The sequence below is a fragment of the Acaromyces ingoldii genome (assembly GCF_003144295.1).
Source record: "Acaromyces ingoldii strain MCA 4198 unplaced genomic scaffold FA10scaffold_5, whole genome shotgun sequence".
In the NCBI taxonomy this organism is placed as follows: Eukaryota; Fungi; Basidiomycota; class Exobasidiomycetes; order Exobasidiales; family Cryptobasidiaceae; genus Acaromyces; species Acaromyces ingoldii.
Window position 1 is genome coordinate 1,249,930 of NW_020290251.1, and position 18,554 is coordinate 1,268,483.

The 18,554-nt window shown below is 58.1% G+C and overlaps 9 protein-coding genes across 9 annotated transcripts; 5 read left to right on the forward strand and 4 right to left on the reverse strand.

Annotated features, from left to right (window-relative positions):
- Positions 1-831: 831 nt before the first annotated feature.
- FA10DRAFT_268697 (hypothetical protein) lies at positions 832-1,534 on the reverse strand. The gene is made up of 2 exons (XM_025522433.1): positions 1,253-1,534; positions 832-1,181 (listed from the first exon to the last, which is right to left on the reverse strand). Exons 1-2 carry the CDS (start codon positions 1,346-1,348, stop codon positions 996-998), a joined length of 282 nt encoding a protein of 93 aa, XP_025375710.1. The 5' UTR covers positions 1,349-1,534; the 3' UTR covers positions 832-995.
- An 89-nt stretch (positions 1,535-1,623) lies between these two features.
- FA10DRAFT_303473 (hypothetical protein) lies at positions 1,624-2,313 on the forward strand. Its single transcript, XM_025525245.1, has 2 exons — positions 1,624-1,923; positions 2,020-2,313. The coding sequence occupies exons 1-2, from the start codon at positions 1,756-1,758 to the stop codon at positions 2,086-2,088; spliced, it is 237 nt and encodes a 78-aa protein (XP_025375711.1). The 5' UTR covers positions 1,624-1,755; the 3' UTR covers positions 2,089-2,313.
- Positions 2,314-2,519: 206 nt separating this feature from the next.
- FA10DRAFT_268700 (thiolase-like protein) lies at positions 2,520-4,403 on the forward strand. The gene is made up of 4 exons (XM_025522434.1): positions 2,520-2,703; positions 2,778-2,921; positions 2,999-3,836; positions 3,910-4,403. The coding sequence occupies exons 1-4, from the start codon at positions 2,676-2,678 to the stop codon at positions 4,259-4,261; spliced, it is 1,362 nt and encodes a 453-aa protein (XP_025375712.1). The 5' UTR covers positions 2,520-2,675; the 3' UTR covers positions 4,262-4,403.
- A 31-nt stretch (positions 4,404-4,434) lies between these two features.
- Positions 4,435-7,245, reverse strand: FA10DRAFT_232386 (cystathionine beta-l; the record flags this gene model as incomplete). Its single annotated transcript, XM_025518905.1, has 2 exons — positions 4,435-5,847; positions 5,896-7,245. 2 exons carry the CDS (start codon positions 7,243-7,245, stop codon positions 4,435-4,437), a joined length of 2,763 nt encoding a protein of 920 aa, XP_025375713.1.
- A 208-nt stretch (positions 7,246-7,453) lies between these two features.
- On the forward strand, positions 7,454-9,640 carry FA10DRAFT_268702 (hypothetical protein). The gene is made up of 3 exons (XM_025522435.1): positions 7,454-7,616; positions 7,678-8,111; positions 8,188-9,640. The coding sequence occupies exons 1-3, from the start codon at positions 7,541-7,543 to the stop codon at positions 9,430-9,432; spliced, it is 1,755 nt and encodes a 584-aa protein (XP_025375714.1). The 5' UTR covers positions 7,454-7,540; the 3' UTR covers positions 9,433-9,640.
- Positions 9,641-11,815, reverse strand: FA10DRAFT_268703 (putative monosaccharide transporter). Its single transcript, XM_025522436.1, has 3 exons — positions 11,530-11,815; positions 11,153-11,461; positions 9,641-11,077 (listed from the first exon to the last, which is right to left on the reverse strand). The coding sequence occupies exons 1-3, from the start codon at positions 11,706-11,708 to the stop codon at positions 9,874-9,876; spliced, it is 1,692 nt and encodes a 563-aa protein (XP_025375715.1). The 5' UTR covers positions 11,709-11,815; the 3' UTR covers positions 9,641-9,873.
- Positions 11,816-13,799: 1,984 nt separating this feature from the next.
- Positions 13,800-14,769, forward strand: FA10DRAFT_268705 (DUF1000-domain-containing protein). Its single transcript, XM_025522437.1, has one exon. It carries the CDS (start codon positions 13,835-13,837, stop codon positions 14,636-14,638), a length of 804 nt encoding a protein of 267 aa, XP_025375716.1. The 5' UTR covers positions 13,800-13,834; the 3' UTR covers positions 14,639-14,769.
- A 62-nt stretch (positions 14,770-14,831) lies between these two features.
- Positions 14,832-16,524, reverse strand: FA10DRAFT_261886 (putative SIK1-involved in pre-rRNA processing; the record flags this gene model as incomplete). The annotated part of the gene is made up of 2 exons (XM_025520088.1): positions 14,832-15,557; positions 15,622-16,524. The coding sequence occupies 2 exons, from the start codon at positions 16,522-16,524 to the stop codon at positions 14,832-14,834; spliced, it is 1,629 nt and encodes a 542-aa protein (XP_025375717.1).
- A 229-nt stretch (positions 16,525-16,753) lies between these two features.
- On the forward strand, positions 16,754-17,893 carry FA10DRAFT_268706 (N-terminal nucleophile aminohydrolase). The gene is made up of 3 exons (XM_025522438.1): positions 16,754-16,931; positions 17,008-17,089; positions 17,160-17,893. Exons 1-3 carry the CDS (start codon positions 16,770-16,772, stop codon positions 17,810-17,812), a joined length of 897 nt encoding a protein of 298 aa, XP_025375718.1. The 5' UTR covers positions 16,754-16,769; the 3' UTR covers positions 17,813-17,893.
- Positions 17,894-18,554: the final 661 nt, after the last annotated feature.

The following is an 18,554-nucleotide window of genomic DNA, read 5'->3' on the forward strand; positions in this document are numbered from 1 at the left end:
AACAGCTATCTGCAAACGAGGCTGCTCGTACCAACACGCTCGAATAGCATCGTCGTCCATTATGTCATCGATGTACGAATACAGCTCCGAGGGCTCGGCAAGCATGCGAAGCGATCCACTGGACGCCCTCCACGACTTTCACCTCCGCCAGCATCCAGACATGGACGTCTCGGTGCTGACCGATGACGAGCTGGTGCAGCTCCTGAAGCGCAAGGACCCAAAGGACCTCGCCCATCTCAACATGAGTCTGACCAATAGTCAGACGTCCGACGGTGGTGAGTTCCCATACGCCCTTCTCTCTCGATGTCTAGATGTTGACTTTTGATCCCTCTTCATAGGCTCCGTCATCTCGCTGGACTCTCCCACGAATTCGCTCAACCTCTCGAGCTCGCCACACTTCTCCGTCCACCACTCCGAGTACTCGCAGACGTCGGTCAGCACCGCCAATGGCTCCGACGACAAGACCAACAGCCAATAGGCAACCGTCCCACACCAGTCTTGACCATTCACCGCCTTCAGGTCGCGTCACCATCAAAGGATACCTCTCGAGATTAGCAGCATTAATCTTGACCTCATGTACACAACCGCCAGCATCCATCTTATTCCCATACATCGCCGCTCCTTGTCTTCTTCTCTTTCTCTCCGTCTAATCTCTTATTTGATCCTCGGATAAGACTGCCTCGGATCCGTCTACCGATCTCCTGGGTTCAGGCACTGTGAACTGCCTTCTGTCTGAAAACTGTTTTCAGGGGGTGGAAACGCTGAGTCTGTCGATCGCAATTTCTGCTGAGTCAAATGAAAGATGCTCTGGCGAACTTTCGTGCGAGACTGCCTCGGCGCTCTCGCCTTGCCATTTATGCCAATGTTGGTGGAAGTGATGAAACAGGAGTAGTAGTACAAATGCGCATAATGCTGAGAACTGTGCCAATGTGTGCGTGAGGGTGTCGAGTCACTGAGCTCGTCACGCGCCTGCTGCTGTTTTGCTGCCTCCTCAATCATGAGGGCGCCTTTTCCGGACTTGCTGGCGTACTCCCCCCAAAGCGCCCGGCCAGCCATCCCTTTGTGGGCTGCATCTTTTGGAACTCTTCTTCTCTTGCCCGATTCCTTTCGAGGTCCAGCGCCCGCTGGCGCCGCTTCTCCTCGAGCCGCGCCGTGTCGCGCTCTACCCCCTTGTGCATGACCTATTGCCATCGACGTGTTCGTACTGTGAGCTTTCGAGATGGGTGAAAGAGGCTTCGAAGGGAGTACGCACCTCGCGCTCTTGTACCTGCATGTAGTGCACGCCCCAGACGGTTGCCGCCGACAGGACGACAGAGAGGCCCAGCGTCGCCTTGGCTGCGCGCGACATGGCTAGCGAATGTTGCGCAGCGCTGCGCGGGTCTCAAGATTGCAGCTCCAGTAGCTCTCGCCGTAGAGCCGTACGCCTAGCTTGGAGCCCTCAGAAAAGTAATGGGGACAGAGCAACGCTGAATGATGCGGAGTGCAGCTGATGAATAATGTTGACTACTGGTCGACCAGCCAGCCCCCATTTTCCCATCCACTTTTTTATTTTTTTGTTTTCTGGTTTGGCTCAAGGAAAAAAACCAAATCGGAAGACGGACTTGCGTAATTAGTTGCGTCCTTCTTCACTGTTCAAGTTTCCATCTCATCGATCACCGACGTCTCTTTCGACGTGACCGAAGTCTTGTCAGCTCTTTACGGAACTCGCGCACGTCCACGTAAGGTCAGGAGCGAGGGAGAGGAGCAATCTCAACAATGAAGCTCGACAAGCTCAAGGTGCGGCCAAAGAAGGATGCCGCGACGGCGCCCTGCGCGGCCGAATTCGCCACGATGCTCGCCTGCTGGGCCACCGCCAATGATCTGTCCAACAGCGGGCCCTGCGCCGACAGCGCAAAAGCCCTACAAACCTGCTTGCAAACGAGGGTGAGTGTCTGTTCCACTTATGAACCTTCTCTTCCCGGTTCAGTGCCTTGTGAGAAGGGATGCAAGAGCGCTGACGCAGCATTGGACCAAACACAGGGGAAGCGGAGGGTGGTCAAGAGACCGACGATCAACTACCACCTAGCACGATTCTCAAAGGACGTCTGAAGCGCTCTCTCCTGGCTCGTCGTTCCGGCGAGGTGGACATGGGCTGGCTCGCGAGAAACTAGCTAATCACCAACTCGGGTGCTCCTGTGCCATACAGTAGTTGCCCACTCTCCTCATTCCCATGAGCACTCTTCACTCTCGAACTTCTCTCCTCACACACTCTGTACTTGTACAACAATAGATACGAATGTCAACCTGGAGCTCATTGGCAGCTATCATGCAAACACACCCCAGCGAGATGCAGCCTCGCGATGAGTGTCAGAGGGAGGCAAAGTGCAAAAGTGACGAAAACAAACACGTGCTGAATGACAGAAAGTCAGTCACGCACGAGGCGCACGAGGCCACCGGGTTTTCAGACTACCGGCGAAGAGGTCCGGCTCCAAAGCGAGGAAAAAGATGCGGGGAGGGCTGCAGGACCTCCATCCGGTTCACGAGCTCGCACATTAACCGCTTCTCGGTACTGGGATCTCGGCATATCCGCGCACCTCCAGAAAATACCTCCATATAACTACTTTGCCACTTTCCACCCTTCTCTTCTCTTTCCCACCACAAACAACCCAACCCTTTTACGACTTCCTATATTCAAAATGCCCGTTGCTCCTCGGAAAGCTTACGGTGAGTGCCAATGGCGACATCCGGGTCACAAAGGGGTGCATGTACTGACAAGGGGCAACTGATGACTGTAACAGTCGTCGGTGTCGGCATGACCAAGTTCGACAAGCCGCGCGGCGAGCGTGACTACCCTGAGCTTGGCCTCGAGGCATCGGTCAAGGCGCTTCTCGATGCTGGCGTCACTTACGACGATGTTGAGACGGCCGCTGTCGGCTACTGCTGTGAGTGACCGCTGTTTGCTACTGCCTCCACCTTCTAAAGATCCTGTTGTTGATCCGCCGTTTTCCTCTGAGCGCAGACGGAGACTCGACGTGTGGACAGCGCGCCGTCTACCAGCTCGGCATGACCGGTATCCCCATCGTCAACGTCAACAACAACTGCTCGACGGGCTCGTCGGCCTTTGCCTTTGCCGCCAACAGCATCATGTCCGGCCAGGCCGACTGCGCCCTCGCTCTCGGCTTCGAAAAGATGGCCCCCGGCTCGCTCGGCTCGGCCTGGGACGACCGTGCGGCCCCGATGGAGGGCACCATGTCGCAGCTCTTTGAGCTCGAGGGCGAGAAGGACTACTCCAAGGAGGACTTTGGGCCTTTCGCTGCGCGCATCTTTGGCGCCGCTGGCCTCGAGTACATGGAGCGGTACGGTGCCAAGCTCGAGCACATTGCCAAGATCTCGGCAAAGAACCACAAGCACAGCGTCAAGAACCCCTATGCCCAGTTCAGGAGCGCCCCCAGCTGGGAGGAGATCCTCAAGGCGAGGGCCATCACGAGGGAGCTGACGCTGCCCATGTGCAGCCCCACCTCGGACGGTGGCGCTGCGGCCATTGTCGTCTCGGAGGACTTCATCAAGAAGCACAACCTCCAGGACCGTGCCATTGAGCTCGCTGGTCTCGGTGTCTCGACCGACAGCGTCAGGCTGTACGAGGACCGCAGCCGCATCGAGCTCGCCGGTGCCGACATGACGCGCCGTGCTGCCCAGACGGCCTACAAGCAGGCTGGCGTCGGCCCCCACGACATCAAGGTCATTGAGCTGCACGACTGCTTTGCCGCAAACGAGCTCGTCGTCTACGACGGCCTCGGGCTCTGCAAGGAGGGCGAGGGCCACCACCTCATCGACCGTGGTGACAACACCTTTGGCGGGTGAGTTGTGTCTTTGGCCTCCCCTTTTTTCTCAAGAGTCAAACACTGATCTTTTCTGCTTCTCGCTTTACAGTAAGTGGGTCATCAACCCCTCTGGTGGTCTCGAGTCCAAGGGTCACCCGCTCGGCGCGACGGGCATCGGCATGATCTTCTACCTCACCATGCAGCTCCGTGGCGAGGCTGGCCAGCTCCAGGCCGACAACGTCAACTACGCCCTCTCGCATAACATCGGCCTCGGCGGCTCGTGCGTCGTCACTGTCCTCAAGCGGGCACCCTTCTACAAGAAGGGCTCGACGATGCAGCAGCGCCTCGGCTACAACGTCGCAGACGAGTGCAAGCGCATGACCGAGGATGAGCTCAACAAGGTCAGGTCCAAGCACTTCAGCGACTACCTCCCTCCCTCGATCCCAGAGTCCAAGATGTAAAGAGTTCTATTCTTCATTTACCCCTCTTTTTTATGTGCTTTCCTCTCTTACGACATCCAACTAAAAATCGGATCAGCTTGAGCTTGCCAGTTCACGATAGAAGATTGCTTTGGAGAATCCACTTGAATTTATTCGAAAAGACAGAGGGGAGCTGAGCGTGTTCTCAAGACTATCTAAGCTGTCGACCAGGCTGTACCGTCCAAGCGACTAGCCAGCTCCGACCCCGGCAACTTGCCAAACCACTCTTTGCTCTCTTCGTTGCGGGACTGGTCCAGAAGCACCGCGACGCCGCCACCGCCGACCTCTGTCTCGTAGCACTTGAACCCGTTCTTCTCAAGGGCAGCACGGAGCGACTCGACGTCAGCCTTTGGCATCTCGTCCGGCAGCAGCGTGACGGCGCATCCGCCGCCGCCCGCACCCGTCAGCTTCGTCGCGAGGCCCCGCTCGGCCGTCGTGCGCCGGACGACTTCGAGCGACTCGTGCGAGACACCGAGCGTCTGCAGAAGCTCGTGGTTCTCGACGATAAGCTTCGACAAGCCCTCGAGCTTGGCCTCCCTTCCCTTCTCGCCGCTTCCTGCTGGCTGCTGCGAGAGGAAGATGTCCTTTGCACGGTCCGAAATGTGCTGAATCTCATCGAGTGTCTTTCCCACACCCGCTGGGTCCGCTTTGAGCCGAGCGCCGACGCCAGCAACGAGCGTCTTGGTGTCTCTTGGCACCTTTGTGTCCGTCAGGAGGAACCTGACGCTCCCAAACGACGACTTCAGGCTCGCCATCTCCGACTTGACCAGCGCATTGCGAGCCGCGTTGGGACGAGTAAAAGCAAGAGCGCCACCGTGCGTGGCAACGCTGTTGTCGACACCGGATGGGTTGCCGTGCATGACCTTCTCAGAGAGGAAGGCGTAGGCGTTGATGAGCGTCTGCGAGGCGGGCGCGACTGACGAGTCCGCAGTGGGAAGAGGCAGGTGGCCGTGAGTGTAGAGGAGCGACGAGGCGAGACACGTCGACAGGGCCGCAGACGAGCCCAGACCAGCACCGATGGGCAGTGCCGATCGAATGACAAACGATTGGCCACGGTTGGGAGAAGACCGGTCGGCGAGGGTCATGTACAAGTACAAGAAGGCGACGCTCGCAGCATGGCTGCGCGCCGTGTCGTCCGCCACAATGTTACCGACGGACGTCTCGATGGCCTTGTGCAGCTCCTCATCGAGCGACTCTGCGGGCGTCGCGACGTCGTTCGTCTTGACCTTGCCCCAAGGAAGAGAGTCGATGGACCAGGCGTGCTCGATGCCGAGGTCAGGCAGGGTAATGCTGACCTTGTCGTCGTCTCGCGGCTGGACGTGCGCATAGCAACGCAGCGCGACGCTTGCAGCAATGGCTGTGACACCATGCACGACAGCGTGCTCTCCAAACAAGATGACCTTGCCGGGAGCGCTGACAACGAGCGACGAGGCCGGTAGAGGGGGTCGCTTCGTCAAGCGGCCGTCTTCATCGTCACCGCCACGAGTCTCGATCTTGTTCTTGTCCATGCCGTCGACGAGCTTTGAGATGCTTTGATCGGACGTGATGATGCCACTGGGTGAAACGAGCTCAAAAATTGTGCCTGCGCTGACAGGGCTAGCCGAGGTGTTGGCAACGGTACCATCGGGGATACTGCTCCGTCGACGACGAATGGCGCCTGCCTTGAGCAGCGCCGACTCGAGATCTTCGATGAGGTCACGCGAGTCTTCGATACCGACACACAGTCGGATCAGGTCCTCGGGCAGTCGACGGGCCGCTCGGACCTTGGGGTCGATGGAAGCGTGGGACATAAGGCAGGGCATGCTGATCAAGCTGTTGACACAGCCAAAGCTGACGCTGATACCCCAGAGTCTTGTCGCGCCGACAATCCCCTCACTGAGCTCCTTGTCTCCGGTCTCGAAGCTAAGCACCGCACCCGGTCCCGATGCTTGTGCGTCGTGAATTTCCTTGCCCGGGTGGCTCGCAAGACCAGGGTAATTGACCTTGAAGCCGAGCGACGTGAGGTACGAGGCGACGAGGAGCGCAGTGCTCTGCTGGCGGTCCATACGCACAGCAAGGGTCTTGATGCCACGAAGGAGCAGGAAGGAATCCATGGGCGTCAATGCATTGCCGATCGAATTGACCGTGAATGCAATCTGTTGTCCCACATCCTCGCGGTCGCACGCAATGACACCCGCCATGAGGTCGTGGTGGCCCGAGAGGTACTTCGTGCCGCTGTCGTAGACTACGTCGACGCCCAATTCGAGAGGCCGCATGAGATAGGGAGACATCATGGTGTTGTCGACAACGACGATGGCATCGGGCGCATACAGCTTGGCTGCCCTCGCACACCGCTCCAGGTCGCAGATCTTGAGGAGCGGGTTCGTCGGTGTCTCGAGGAGCACCATCTTGATGGGACCACACTGGCCCAGGCTATGCTCCGTTGCCCTTGTCTGGAGCATCTGCTCGACCTTTTCGGCATCGGTCGTGTCGACGTGGTCGGTCTGAATGCCGCCGTGGGTGGCGAGGTAGGTCAGAAGGCGGTTCGTGCCCCCGTACAGGTCATCGCCGGCAATGATGCGTTCTCCAGGCTTGAGTACGCGCGTGATGACATCAAGGCATGCCATACCGCTGGAAACGGCAAAGCTGTAGCGGCAGTTCTGGAGCTGGCACAGGTGATGTTGGAGCATGCTCCGGGTGGGGTTGCCGGAGCGGGAGTAGTCAAACTCAGCACCGGGAAGGCCCTTGAATGTGGCAGACATGTAGATGGGCGTGCTGCTGGCGCCATATTGGTCCTTGTGGTTGGGATCGTCGACCGTCGCGCATGTAGTGCTGAAGCGGTAGCCCGACGGGCCCGACCTCCTGTCCTGAGGGCGAAGACGATCCACCTTGGAAGACGACGAAGGCCCCCCGTGGATCGACGATGGGGCGGGAGAGGTGGGTGCGGAGCTCTCAGAAGCGTTGAGAGACGACAGTGACGAGGTCATGACGCTCTCGCCAGGCGTCACCGTCCCGCTGTCGGTTGGTGAAGACATGGCGGCACCGAGTAATGAGTAGTGGGGAGGTGAGTCTTAACTTTGCGATGGCGTGCTGAAAATGGCCCGACTGCCAGAAATTCTGGAATCAAATCCACGTGGAAATATCCTGAGCGGACGGCCATCAACTTCATGTTTTACTTAGTAATTTTGGCCGCCCTTTCGTTATACCAGAGATATTTAGCTAGGCCTTCACTAGCCGCGCCACCTACATCACCTCCTGGTCGCGGAGAGCGAACAGGACACGATGGGGTGCTCCATCTGCCTCGATTCGTTTGGAGAGGACGAGAACAAGGGCACTCGACCAGTTGCGCTTCCCTGTGGTGAGCTCTGACCTAACTGCTTGGCGGGTCCGCAATCAGCGACTGACATTGTCATGTTTAGGTCATGTCTTTCACCGGTCGTGCAGCGATGCCTGGCAACGGTCATGCCGGGTCAAGGACGACCCGGCATGCTGTCCCCTGTGCAAGTACAAAGTGGGCACCGAAAAGGCCCTTCTACTTTATCCCTCGGACGTCAATGATTTGGACATGTACCTGCAACATCGCGGCCATCGAATGCAGCACCAAACATCGGCCCCACCGCCCGTCATTCCTCGACTGGAGCGGGCCACGCTGGCCCTGGATCGGCGCTTGAGCAGGGACGATCAGGCAACACTGCTGGGGCATCTCTTGGACTTCCGGCAGCACATTCATGCCTATGTCATGGCCGTCAATGATGTTCGTATGCTCACCTATGGCAACAGCGACGCCATCTTCCGCCTGTTTGGCACCTTGACGGAAGGCAGGGGCGACGCGCGGACAAAGGAAGAATTTGAGGTGAGTGGCGTTTGTCAATCTTTTGCCACGGAGGAGCAAGACGGCTTATGTGCGGGCTTGTGATATATTCTTGCAGAACGGCATGCTCCATCTTAACAAAGCGACAGAGTTCTTTACCGAGAAGCTCACTATGCTCACAGCAATGGAAAAGGAGACGGAATTGCTCAACCAGAAGGCAAAGGATATGGAGGCCAAGCAAGACCAGATCAAGAGGAGCCTCAACAGACACTACGAGCGCAAAGAGCAGCACGAGCGTCACATGAATGAGGAGTCCGCGCGCTTGAAGCGCTTAGAGCTGCACTGGAGAAAGGAGGTGGCGGAGACGGAGAGGAAGAGGGAGTTGAATGACAAGCAGGCCGAAGCGCTGCGTAACGAAAACAGAGAGCTACATAGTCAGGTCCTCAAGGCCAAGATTGAGTCGGCCCAGATGATTGCGCAACGCGAGGGTGACTCCCAGCTACAAATTCAGAACATGAGGCGGATCGTCGAGGAGCAACAGAGGCTCAAGGCAGAAGCAGACAACGAGGTCAGATCGGCGCGGCACAAGAGCAACTTCTTGGCGGACCGCAACAAAAGCTTGTCGAACAAGCTGAGCGATGCAAGAGCGAGAATCAAGGAGCTCGAGGCTAGAGCAGCTAGAGCGCCAAGCAAGTCTCCTGGACCTGGCAGAGACAGAGAGGCGAAAAAAGAGGAAACGGAAGAGGAGACGGAAGACGAAGACGAACTTGACGTTAGAACCCTGGAAGATGACGGATTTCTCGAGGTTGACTACAAGGCTGCAAGCACTCCACCGGCGAAAAGGCAAAGGACCATGGAGAGGGATCTCTTTCACAAGGGAAAGACCAAGCGAGACGACACGCCGATCATTGTCCTTGACGATCAGGACGACCTGGATGCTGAGGCAGACGAGAAGCTCTATCGCATGGCAGGCCCGTCTTCTCGACCTCCATTGCAAGCCATCTTCTCGTCAAGTAACCTAAGAAGCTTGAGGAGAGGTAGCGACCAGACGACACCGAGCGGGCTCATGCTACCTGTCGGAATCGGCGAAGGGTCAGGCCCGAGCCCACGAACCTCGCCTGGCAGTCGTGTCTCCGAAGCGATGGATCCTTTCGACCTGCATCCCGAGCCGCACATTCCGTCCAGCGACGACGACTTTGGCCCCTCGCCAGCCCAGCCTCCTCGACCAGCAACGAGAACATCGCCAAGATGGCTTTCTTCCTCAACATCAGGAGGCGGATTGACTACATCATCAACAAGAGAACTTGCACAACGCGCGCTCGAGGGCACAGCAGCCCTTGGGCCCCGTCGCCGCAATCGCTAGCCGTCAGTCATATCAAATCCCGCATAGTGTCTCTATAGATTCCCTCATTCAGATTACTACACTCTCCATCATTGTGCTATAGTGACACAGCAATTCTCAGCATGTCCTTTCTGGTACAGAGCCGATCGAGAGGCGTTGCGCACGCCACTGTTTGAGCAGATGAGAGGATTTGAAAGCACAATGGCAAAGTCGGCAGACGGAGAGAAGGCATTTCTAGAGGGACTCTTTTGTCTCATTTCTGATATCGTTTGACTGTTACGTAAGAAGCCGTTTTATCGTTAAAGGACAATGATGTGTATGGCAAATGGCAAATAAACAAGGGTGAAAGCAGAGCGAGGCTGGGGATGATGATGACGCGACTAATACCAACTGCTACTAATAAAAAAGAGAAGAAGCGAAAAGGGTTGCCTAAGGGCAAGGGATGAGGGGAGGGACGCAGGTTTAAGCGTCGGCCTGGGCAGTCTTGACCATGTCCTCCTTGACGTAGTCGGCAGAGACCTCCTCGTCCTCCTTCATCAGGACAGGGGCGCCCGTGAAGGCGTTGGTCTCGAGGTCGCTGCGGTTCGCCCTCAGCTCCCGGTTGGCGCGGCCAGACTGGCGGGGGGTGACCTGCGAGTAGAGCTCATCAACCTCCTCGAGCGACAGGCCAGCAGTCTCAACGATGCAGAAGTAGGCGAAGATGGCGCAGCAGAAGCAGGTGCCCGCCCAGATGAAGAAGACCTTGGTCTGGAGACCAGCCTTGCCGGCGCCCGTGTCGACGAGGTAGGGCGTGGCGTAGCCAATGCCGAAGTTCCAGAGCCAGTTGGAAGCCGTGCAGAGCGAGAGAGCCTTGGCACGGATGGCCAGCGGGAAGATCTCACCGCAGACGACCCAGGCAGCAGGACCCCAGGTCGAGGCGAAACCGGCGACGTAGAGGCAGACGAGGGCGACGAGGGCCTTCTGCGCGCCATGGTTGCCCGTCGACGCAGTCGTACCGAGGATGGCGACGATAAGCTCGCAGAGGAACATCCAGAGGGCGCCCCAGATCAAAAGCTTCCTCCTTCCGACGCGCTCCATCATGAACATACCCGGCACCGTGGTGACGACGTTGACGACGTTCGAGATGACGGTGAAGACGAAGGGGTCGCTTTGGCCAGTCGACTGGAAGAACGTAGTTCCGTAGTAAAAGATAAAGTTAATTCCGGTGAGCTGTTGCCAGGCCTGGAGCCAGGTGCCGGTGAGGGTGCGGTAGAGGTACTTGCGGTCGTTGTTGCGGAAGCAGTCGCGGTACGAGCCGGTGCCGTAGGTCAGCTCGGTGTCGAGGTTCGTCTGGATGTCGGCGAGCTCAGAGCGGACGACGGGGTCATCGACGTCGGTCGAGTTGAGGAAGGCGAGCGACTTGGCGGCCATCTCTGGCTTGCCCTTCTTGACGTACCAGCGGGGCGACTCGGGCAGGAAGAAGAGGCCGACGGACATGATGATGGCAAAGGCAAACTGGACGGCGATGGGGATGCGGTAGGAGCCCGTGTCGCTGCGTCCGTTGGTCGAGTTGTTGACGATGGCGGCAATCAGGAGGCCGATGGTGATGGCCCACTGGTAGCCCGAGACGACGGCGCCACGAATCCATCGGGGAGCAGTCTCAGACTGGTACATGGGCACAATCGAGCTGTGGCGGGGGGGCTGTGAGTTTAATTTTACTCGCGTCTCGCTATTTATTTTCACGCTAGTGCGGTGTACTCACGAAACAATACCGACACCGAGACCAGCGAAGACACGACCAACGACGAAGAGGGCGTCCTGGTGAGGGGCGGTGCCGACCTGGAGCGCAACACCGAGGCAGAAGACGACCATGGCGACCTGGAGACCCCACCGGCGACCGAGAATGTCGGCAAGGGGCGCACCGGCCAGGGCACCGAAGAAGGTACCGGCCGAGAGAATCGAGACGAAGAGCGACTTGGTCGCCGTGTCGAGCGCATAGCCAGCCTTGGGAGGGTTGATTGTGAGATCATTGTCGGGCCGGTTGTATGGGTAGTAGGTACCGAAGTCCTTCCTATTTTTTTTACGTCAAAGTCAGAAAAAATTGTTAAGGATACTCAGGCAATCTAGTCAATCACCCACCTGAACTCGTCGGCGGCAATGACACCGGAGATCGTGCCAGTGTCGTATCCGAAAAGAATACCACCAAAGGCAGCAAAGGCGGCGACGGCAATGGCAGGCACCGTCTCGCGAGCCGACTTGGGCTTAATGACTGGCCCCGAGCTGGTGCCGGTAAAGGCAGGTACGGCGCCACCGGGCATTGTTGCTGGCTTCTACTCTTGAGAGGGGGAGGAAGGGAGTCTCGACGAAGTAGGAAAGGGGGAGGGAGGAGAGGAACGAAGGTAGAGGTGAGGGGAAGGAGGACTTCTGACGGTGAGAGGTCCGACGAGGCAAAGAAGTGTCATTATATACCCATTAGGCAGGTAGGCAGGTAGGCAGGTACGGCCTCTCGTTACAGACACAAAGTGCCCCGCCCCCGCACACCACAAGGGCCAGATCGACGAGAGGCAATAATGGGAAGGAGAGGGCTAGGCAACGGTTATTGTTCAGGGGGCCCGTTCGGCGACGTTTCGCCTGCAGCTAGGGCTGGGCGGACAAGGAGGAGGGGAAAATAATTAAAATCCAGGCAGAGCAGCACCGTCTGGGGTACGGGGGGGCGGAAGAACCAAGGGAAAAAGTCTTGGGCTTAGCCGCGGCGCGCTGTTTTCTCTTTTTCGCTAAGGGCGCGTCTGGTCCAGGCTCGGTCGTTAAAGAATTGGTTAGTGGCGTTTTTGTATTGGGCAATACAACAATCCAGAGTTCCATGGTTGGTTTCGGTGAGACTTTTCTTAGCTGACAGCTTGCTTGGAGTTCTTCCGAGGGACTAGAGCTGCGTGGCTTGGCTGTCGTACGATGATCCAGGCCTCTTTTGCTGTCCTGGCTGCATGAACACGTAGTGCCTGGATGCCACCCCCTCTCCTCGACGTCGTATTCTCCCTTCTGGCGCGGTTCCACATGCAATAAGTGCATACTCTCTCGGCAATGGCGCCGTTCCAACTTGCCGGAGTCGAGCCTGCGGCGACAACGGAGTGCAAGCCCGGCCTGACGCAACGGACAAATGGCCAAGGAAGCGGACAAAAGCAAATAGGCAAACCCAGACGCGATGCTACTCTGGCGGCCTGTCACACGATGGGAATCCGGGGGTTTCGAGATAGCTGAAGGGTGGGGAATGGATTGCTTGCCCGGCGACGAAGACTGAGCCCAGAGCACTACGGAGGAACTCTCGCTCCAGTTATTTCGAGAATCGACCGAAGTCGGGCCGGTCTTGGAGCGATTTGGAACAGATGACGCTAGCAGGCTGACCGAGCGATATTCAGCAGGTCCATGGCGGACTTGGAATTATTCAATCCCCGCCGCTTTTTGCGTCCTTGCCACTGCTTGCTGTACTGTGCGTTGCGTACCCCTTCTGCCTGTACCCGTACCTCTTCTCTAATTTGAGGGTGCCTGCCTCTCTACCCGCACAAACCTCTCTGCCCCCACAAACAGAAGAATTAAGGGCTGGGGCTCCCATGGGGCTCCTCACGCAAGCAGTCAAACCAAAGTTTCCCCATCAGGATTTGTTTCCCTTCGTTTTTACTTTTGCGCCGTTGCAATGCCCTCAGATCGTGGCGGACTCCGACCGATGAGCTCCTTCGCAGCTCTACCCCGGGGGGAGCTGTGAAGCCACCCAGGGTGCTTTTGGCCCCGCGGTGTTTGGTCAGGACAGTGTACCGCAGGATCCCAACGAGGATGAGAGACGGCCCGGTGTGGCGGAGCTAGCTGAGCGTATGCATCTGCCACCAACAACGGTCAATTTGGAAACGGCGGCAGACATTCCCTCTAGCAGGATGGTGGCTTTTGGCCCGTCAGCTCTGTATGACTAATGTAGGCGTCGGCATGGTAAACAAGCATGTCCAGTGAGCTACCGGCCTGCGCTCTTTCTTTGGTAGTATGTCATCGCTGTGTCATTTTGTGCGGGCTTCTCTTGTCTCTTGTATTTTCAGCCTGTTTTGAGAAGCAGCTTTACGCTTCCCACGGATAGGGCCCGGTGGGCGCGGCTTTTGGCAAAGTCTTTCACCATGACAACGACGCCACATTAGTGGCTCTTGAGCTTTATGAGATCCATCTCGTACAGCTTCATTCTTCCACGATGAGCTTGGAGCCATTTTCAGCCATGCCTTGGCTAGAAGTTGCACGATGAGCTTGTCGACCAGCAGGAGCAACGTTCGGATGGCGGCATGCGCACGGCGAGGGCGACACGTGGCCGGGGACGCGCGCCTCTGTCGCTCTTTTTTTTATTTTTTCGAGGAGCGCTGAGCCACTGACGCTCTTTCGACCTTCTCGTTTCTCCCTCGTGCAACACCGGGCCATGAACTGCAACGAGGAGACGACCGTCCTGGAGCGCCGTCTGCCGGCGGGCACGGACCAGAGCGTGACCGCGAACCGTGGCGATGAGATGAACCTGTACGAGTACATCGACCGGTCGCAGGTCTGGGGCCTCAACGTCGATCAGCCCCTGACAAACTTCTTTGTGACGAGGCAGAGGCCGGATGGTGCCCCGGGAGAGAGGGAAGAGATCGAGGTGGATGTCACCGGTCCAAAGGCGTGCATCAGGCCGTGGCACACCCGCAGTAATACATCGATCTATACCGAGACGCAGAGCGGCACCGGCGACGACACGCTCATCATCACGGTGCCCTTTACGCACCAGGTCAAGATCAAGTCTATCCTCGTCAATGTCGGCCGCGGCGACTTTATGCCGACGAGGCTGAGGGCATTCGTCAACCGTCCCAATGGCGTCGACTTTGACGAGCTCGAGGCAGCGGAGGGCGGTCCAGCTGGCGCCAGGACGGGCTCGGTGGGCAGCGGCAAGCCCCAGGCTGACTTTAACCTACTCGACGACGTGGGCAGCTCCGACGGCGGCGTGATCGAGTATCCTGTCAGCATCAGCCGCTTCTCAAGCACGCAGAACGTGTCCATCGTCCTCTCTGACAGCAGCTCCAGGGACATGTCGAGGATCTTCTATCTCGGCTTCCGCGGCACCGCGGCACAGACGCCGTTGCGCGAGGGCATCCACTATAGGCAGGTCGTCGAGGATGCTGCCGATGCCAGAATCGATGGGGTGAGGGACAAGAACAGGGCTGCCTCCGGCGTCCAGGGAAGCGCTCGTTAGACAGCGCTCGTTAGATAGCGCTCGTAAGATTGGAGTTAGATCAATAAAAAAAAGGGCCGCGAGACACACTGTATCATAATCACACGACCTCAAAGCAGGAAACATGATGTCAATCAAACAGAAGATAAAGCTATAGTACAAAGGAGCGGCGGAAAGGGACAGAAGAGACGGCGATGGCGTTTGTTGACACACATCACTTGGACTTGTCCTTCTTCTTCTTCTCCTTCTTGTCCTTTTTGGCCACCGACTCGTCGCCCGGCACGCCCCCGTCGCTCGCCTTTGCTGCCTTCTTCGCCGCCTTCTTCCTCGCCTTTTCTGCCGCTCGCTCCACGTCATCCTTCTTGTCCTTGTCCGACGACTTGCTCTTGGACTTCTTCTCCTTCTTACCCTTTTTGCTCTTCTTCTTGTCATCGGCCGGGTCCTTGACACCGACTGCCTCGGGCATCGTCACCTCTTCGTCGTCAGAGTCATCGTCGTCGTCCTCTGCGTCGACGTCCATCAGGTCACCGGCAGCCTCCTCGATGGAGCGCAGCGCCTTGGCCATAGCGTCGGCATTCTTGCCTGGCGGCTTGCCCGTCTCGTAGAATTGGAGTCTCTCCTCGACCTGCAGGTTCATCACCTCGCCAAACTTGGTCGTGGGCGAGTCCGAGAAGCAGTCGATTCTCGAGGCAATGCTGATCTTATTGGCAAGGAAGCGCGACATGCGGCCCTTGTTTTTGGGAGCCGAACGAGCAATGGCCGAGGCGTGGTAGATGAGACCGTACTTGGGCGTGTTACCCTTGGTCTTGAGCGCACGGAAGAGCGCCTTTTCGGCACCGAGAATCTGCACCGTCGACGCGGGGTACTTTGCCAGGTTTGTCAGCGATCCCGCGTGCGAGATCAGCCGCGCGCCGATGATCTCTCCGATCAGAGCCGAAAGCTGAGCAACCGCAATCTCCGTCAGTATGCCATTGACCTCAAACTTTCCAATCAGCCGCACTCACATTGGGCGCAACAAGGTGCATCTTCTCGATGAGGTACTTGTGCATGTTGCGACGGTACTCGCCCAGGTTGACGACTCGCTGGGCAAACGACTCGATGTTGAGCATGTCCATGTCGCCGATCTCTGTTCCCATCGAGGCCCTGCTGGCGTCGAGAATGTTCTTGGCTGCCACCTCGTCGCCGCCCACGATCTCGGCGAGCTCCTCGACGTCGTCGTCGGTCAGCCGCTCCTTTGCCTTGATGAAGACGGCAAGCTTGGCGTACGTCATGTTGTCGTTGACGAGGCGCACAAGCTCGGGAAAGTGCCAGCCGTACCACTCGCGGACACGCATGGCGAACGTGTTGACATCCTTGTCGAGCGTGTCGAGGAGGGCGATGGCCTGAATGATCATGTTGTCGGACCGGTTGACGTTGAACTTGACCTTGGATCGGCTGTAGCTGTGGCCGAGACCGAGCTGAGCCTTGCCAAGATCTCCCTCCGAGAGACCCTTGAGGAGCTTTTCGCCGTGAAGACGGATGCCCCGGATCAGCTCAAGCGTCCGCTCGCCCGTGTCGCACTGGATCCCCAACTCCGAGACAATGGCGCCGGCCAGACCTCGCTCAGAGACACCCAGCGTCACGCCCTTGGCCTTCTTGCCTGCGGGTGCCAGGACGAGCGAGATGAGCGACTTGAAGTGGTCGTTGAGCACACCCTCGGACACATCGAGACAGCTCTGGAGCGCATCGAGCGCATTCTTGAACGGGCTGAAGGAGACGAGCTTGACCATCCTGCCAAACGAGTTGAGGTCCTGAATCGACTCCTGGACCTGCTTGGTCATGTTGCCGATCTCCTCGGTCTGGACGCATTCGAAGATGGCCGCGCCCGTGGCGCACTCAAAGAGGATGTGCGTCGGTGCGCCTGACATGGTTGCTCTACTGTTCTCTTAGAACTCCTCGTCGCCGTTAGACCTTCGTGCTCTGCCTTTTTCCAAAAAGGAAGAAAAAGGATGCTGAATTTTTTGTCGGTCCTCTCTTTAGAGTCACGTGTTTTTTGAACTGGCGAATGGGCCACGCGAGATTGCGCCTGGCTTGAGCGTCGTCGCTCCGCCCAGACGAAGAACGCGCGGCCGTCGAGAGCAACGCTTCCTGCTTCTCGAGCGCACCCACGACGATGTCTCGCAGCAGCTACGACCGCTACCTCACCGTCTTCTCGCCCGACGGCAGGCTGTACCAGGTCGAGTATGCCTTCAAGGCCATCTCGGCCTCGGGCCTCACCTCGATTGCCATCAAGGGCAAAGACTGCGCGGTGGTGTGCACCCAACGAAAGATTCCCGTTAGTTCCCTTCTTTGTCTCTCCTCTGCTCTCGAGCTTCTGACTGAAAGCACCTACTCTTTCTGAATTTGATCAGGACAAGCTGCTGGATCCGAGCACCGTCACGCATATTTTCCAGCTCACGCCCGAGATCGGCTGCATCATGACCGGCCGCGTCGGTGAGTCTGCCTGCCTGACTCTAGTCATTGGCTTTCGCGATTACTGATCGTTCCCCCTGCCTCTTGCCAGCCGATGCACGCGCACAGGTCCAGCGCGCCCGCTCCGAGGCCGCAGAGTTCCAGTACAAATACGGCTACGCCATCTCGCCGGATCTTCTCGCGAAGCGCATGGCCAACATCAACCAGGTCTACACGCAGCGCGCCGCGATGCGGCCCCTGGGCATCAGCATGATCATCGTCGGCCTCGATGGCGAGGCCGACAGCGCCGGCTACGGGCCGCAGATCTTCAAGGTCGACCCCGCAGGCTACTACGTTGGGTTCCGCGCGACGGCTGCGGGGGCCAAGCAGACGGAAGCGATCAACTACCTCGAGAAGCAATTCAAGAAGGGCAGCTCAGCCCTGGCGGGCGCAGGAAGCGCAGGCTCAGCGGGGCAGCAGGAGGAGCCCTCGTACAGCTTGCCAGACCAGGCCGCGAGCGAGGCAGAGGCCATCTCGCGCAGCCTCTCGACAAACGACACGCTGGATCTGGCCGTCACGACGCTCGCCACCGTCCTGGCCCAGGACCTCAAGGCAAACGAAATCGAGATTGGCATCGTCGGCGGAGAGGAGGCATTCAAGGGGGAGGACGCAGACGCAAAACAGGCCCAGAAGCAAAAGCGGTTCAGGACACTGACGGAAGAAGAAGTCGGCGCCGTCCTCGACAGGTTGGCTGAAAAGGACTAATGATTTCCTTGAAGCTGTCTTTTTATGTGTAATGGGGTGGATGCGCAATGAGAGACAAACCGCTGGAGACTGAAAGAAACGAGAGCCCGCCATGGGGGTTTTGACCGTGCATGAACCAATATGAAGATGGAAAGGGGGAAGGGGTAATGGGAAAGAGGAGTGAAAGGTGGGGAAAAGGAGACGAGAAGCAACCGAGACGTGTTGGGGAGGGTGGTAGAAGAAGCAGCGACAAGCAAGTGTCCGAGGAAAAAGGGGGTGGGGCGCGCGTGCGGGAGAGAAGCGGCTCTCGGGCTCTCAATCTGCCCTCAGACCGGCCCTCGAGGCAGATCGCAGCCTGGGAAAGAAGCTGGCCCGGTTCTTCTTCTTGCTTGATCCTGAGTCGGCCATCGACGTGTCCTGTATCTCTTCCGTGATGGTGAGATCGCCCTGCGATGACGAGCTCATGAACCGATTCGGCGGCATGACGCCCAGCGCCGACTGGCTGCGAGGCGGCAGGTACTCGTGCGGGGTGCTGAGCACGCGCGGCCGCTCCATGATGTTAAAGGACGATTTCCTGGCCGAGCCACCGCCATTGCTGTCGGCAAAGTTGAGGTCGTCAGCCATCCGCAGGGGCGTCCTGCTGGGTGGGAGCGGATACTGTCCCGAGCCTTGGCCATTTGCAAATTCGTCTTCAAATGTCGCGCGTGAGGATCGACTACGAAGGGAAGCGGGTGCGGCAATGCTGTCCCTCTTGGCGCCTCCG

Excerpts from the sequence above, each read along its gene's own strand:
- FA10DRAFT_268706 (XM_025522438.1), top strand. The coding sequence starts at position 16,770 with ATGTCTCGCAGCAGCTACGACCGCTACCTCACCGTCTTCTCGCCCGAC. Across the intron at positions 16,932-17,007 it reads GCACCCAACGAAAGATTCCC|GACAAGCTGCTGGATCCGAG; the intron begins GTTAGTTCCCTT and ends GAATTTGATCAG. Across the intron at positions 17,090-17,159 it reads CATCATGACCGGCCGCGTCG|CCGATGCACGCGCACAGGTC; the intron begins GTGAGTCTGCCT and ends GCCTCTTGCCAG.
- FA10DRAFT_303473 (XM_025525245.1), top strand. The coding sequence starts at position 1,756 with ATGAAGCTCGACAAGCTCAAGGTGCGGCCAAAGAAGGATGCCGCGACG. Across the intron at positions 1,924-2,019 it reads AAACCTGCTTGCAAACGAGG|GGGAAGCGGAGGGTGGTCAA; the intron begins GTGAGTGTCTGT and ends GACCAAACACAG.
- FA10DRAFT_268700 (XM_025522434.1), top strand. The coding sequence starts at position 2,676 with ATGCCCGTTGCTCCTCGGAAAGCTTACG. Across the intron at positions 2,704-2,777 it reads TGCTCCTCGGAAAGCTTACG|TCGTCGGTGTCGGCATGACC; the intron begins GTGAGTGCCAAT and ends TGACTGTAACAG. Across the intron at positions 2,922-2,998 it reads GGCCGCTGTCGGCTACTGCT|ACGGAGACTCGACGTGTGGA; the intron begins GTGAGTGACCGC and ends CTCTGAGCGCAG.
- FA10DRAFT_268697 (XM_025522433.1), bottom strand. The coding sequence starts at position 1,348 with ATGTCGCGCGCAGCCAAGGCGACGCTGGGCCTCTCTGTCGTCCTGTCG. Across the intron at positions 1,182-1,252 it reads TGCAGGTACAAGAGCGCGAG|GTCATGCACAAGGGGGTAGA; the intron begins GTGCGTACTCCC and ends CGATGGCAATAG.
- FA10DRAFT_268705 (XM_025522437.1), top strand. The coding sequence starts at position 13,835 with ATGAACTGCAACGAGGAGACGACCGTCCTGGAGCGCCGTCTGCCGGCG.
- FA10DRAFT_268703 (XM_025522436.1), bottom strand. The coding sequence starts at position 11,708 with ATGCCCGGTGGCGCCGTACCTGCCTTTACCGGCACCAGCTCGGGGCCA. Across the intron at positions 11,462-11,529 it reads ATTGCCGCCGACGAGTTCAG|GAAGGACTTCGGTACCTACT; the intron begins GTGGGTGATTGA and ends TAAAAAAAATAG. Across the intron at positions 11,078-11,152 it reads CTCGGTGTCGGTATTGTTTC|CTCGATTGTGCCCATGTACC; the intron begins GTGAGTACACCG and ends CCCCCGCCACAG.
- FA10DRAFT_268702 (XM_025522435.1), top strand. The coding sequence starts at position 7,541 with ATGGGGTGCTCCATCTGCCTCGATTCGTTTGGAGAGGACGAGAACAAG. Across the intron at positions 7,617-7,677 it reads ACCAGTTGCGCTTCCCTGTG|GTCATGTCTTTCACCGGTCG; the intron begins GTGAGCTCTGAC and ends TGTCATGTTTAG. Across the intron at positions 8,112-8,187 it reads GGACAAAGGAAGAATTTGAG|AACGGCATGCTCCATCTTAA; the intron begins GTGAGTGGCGTT and ends ATATTCTTGCAG.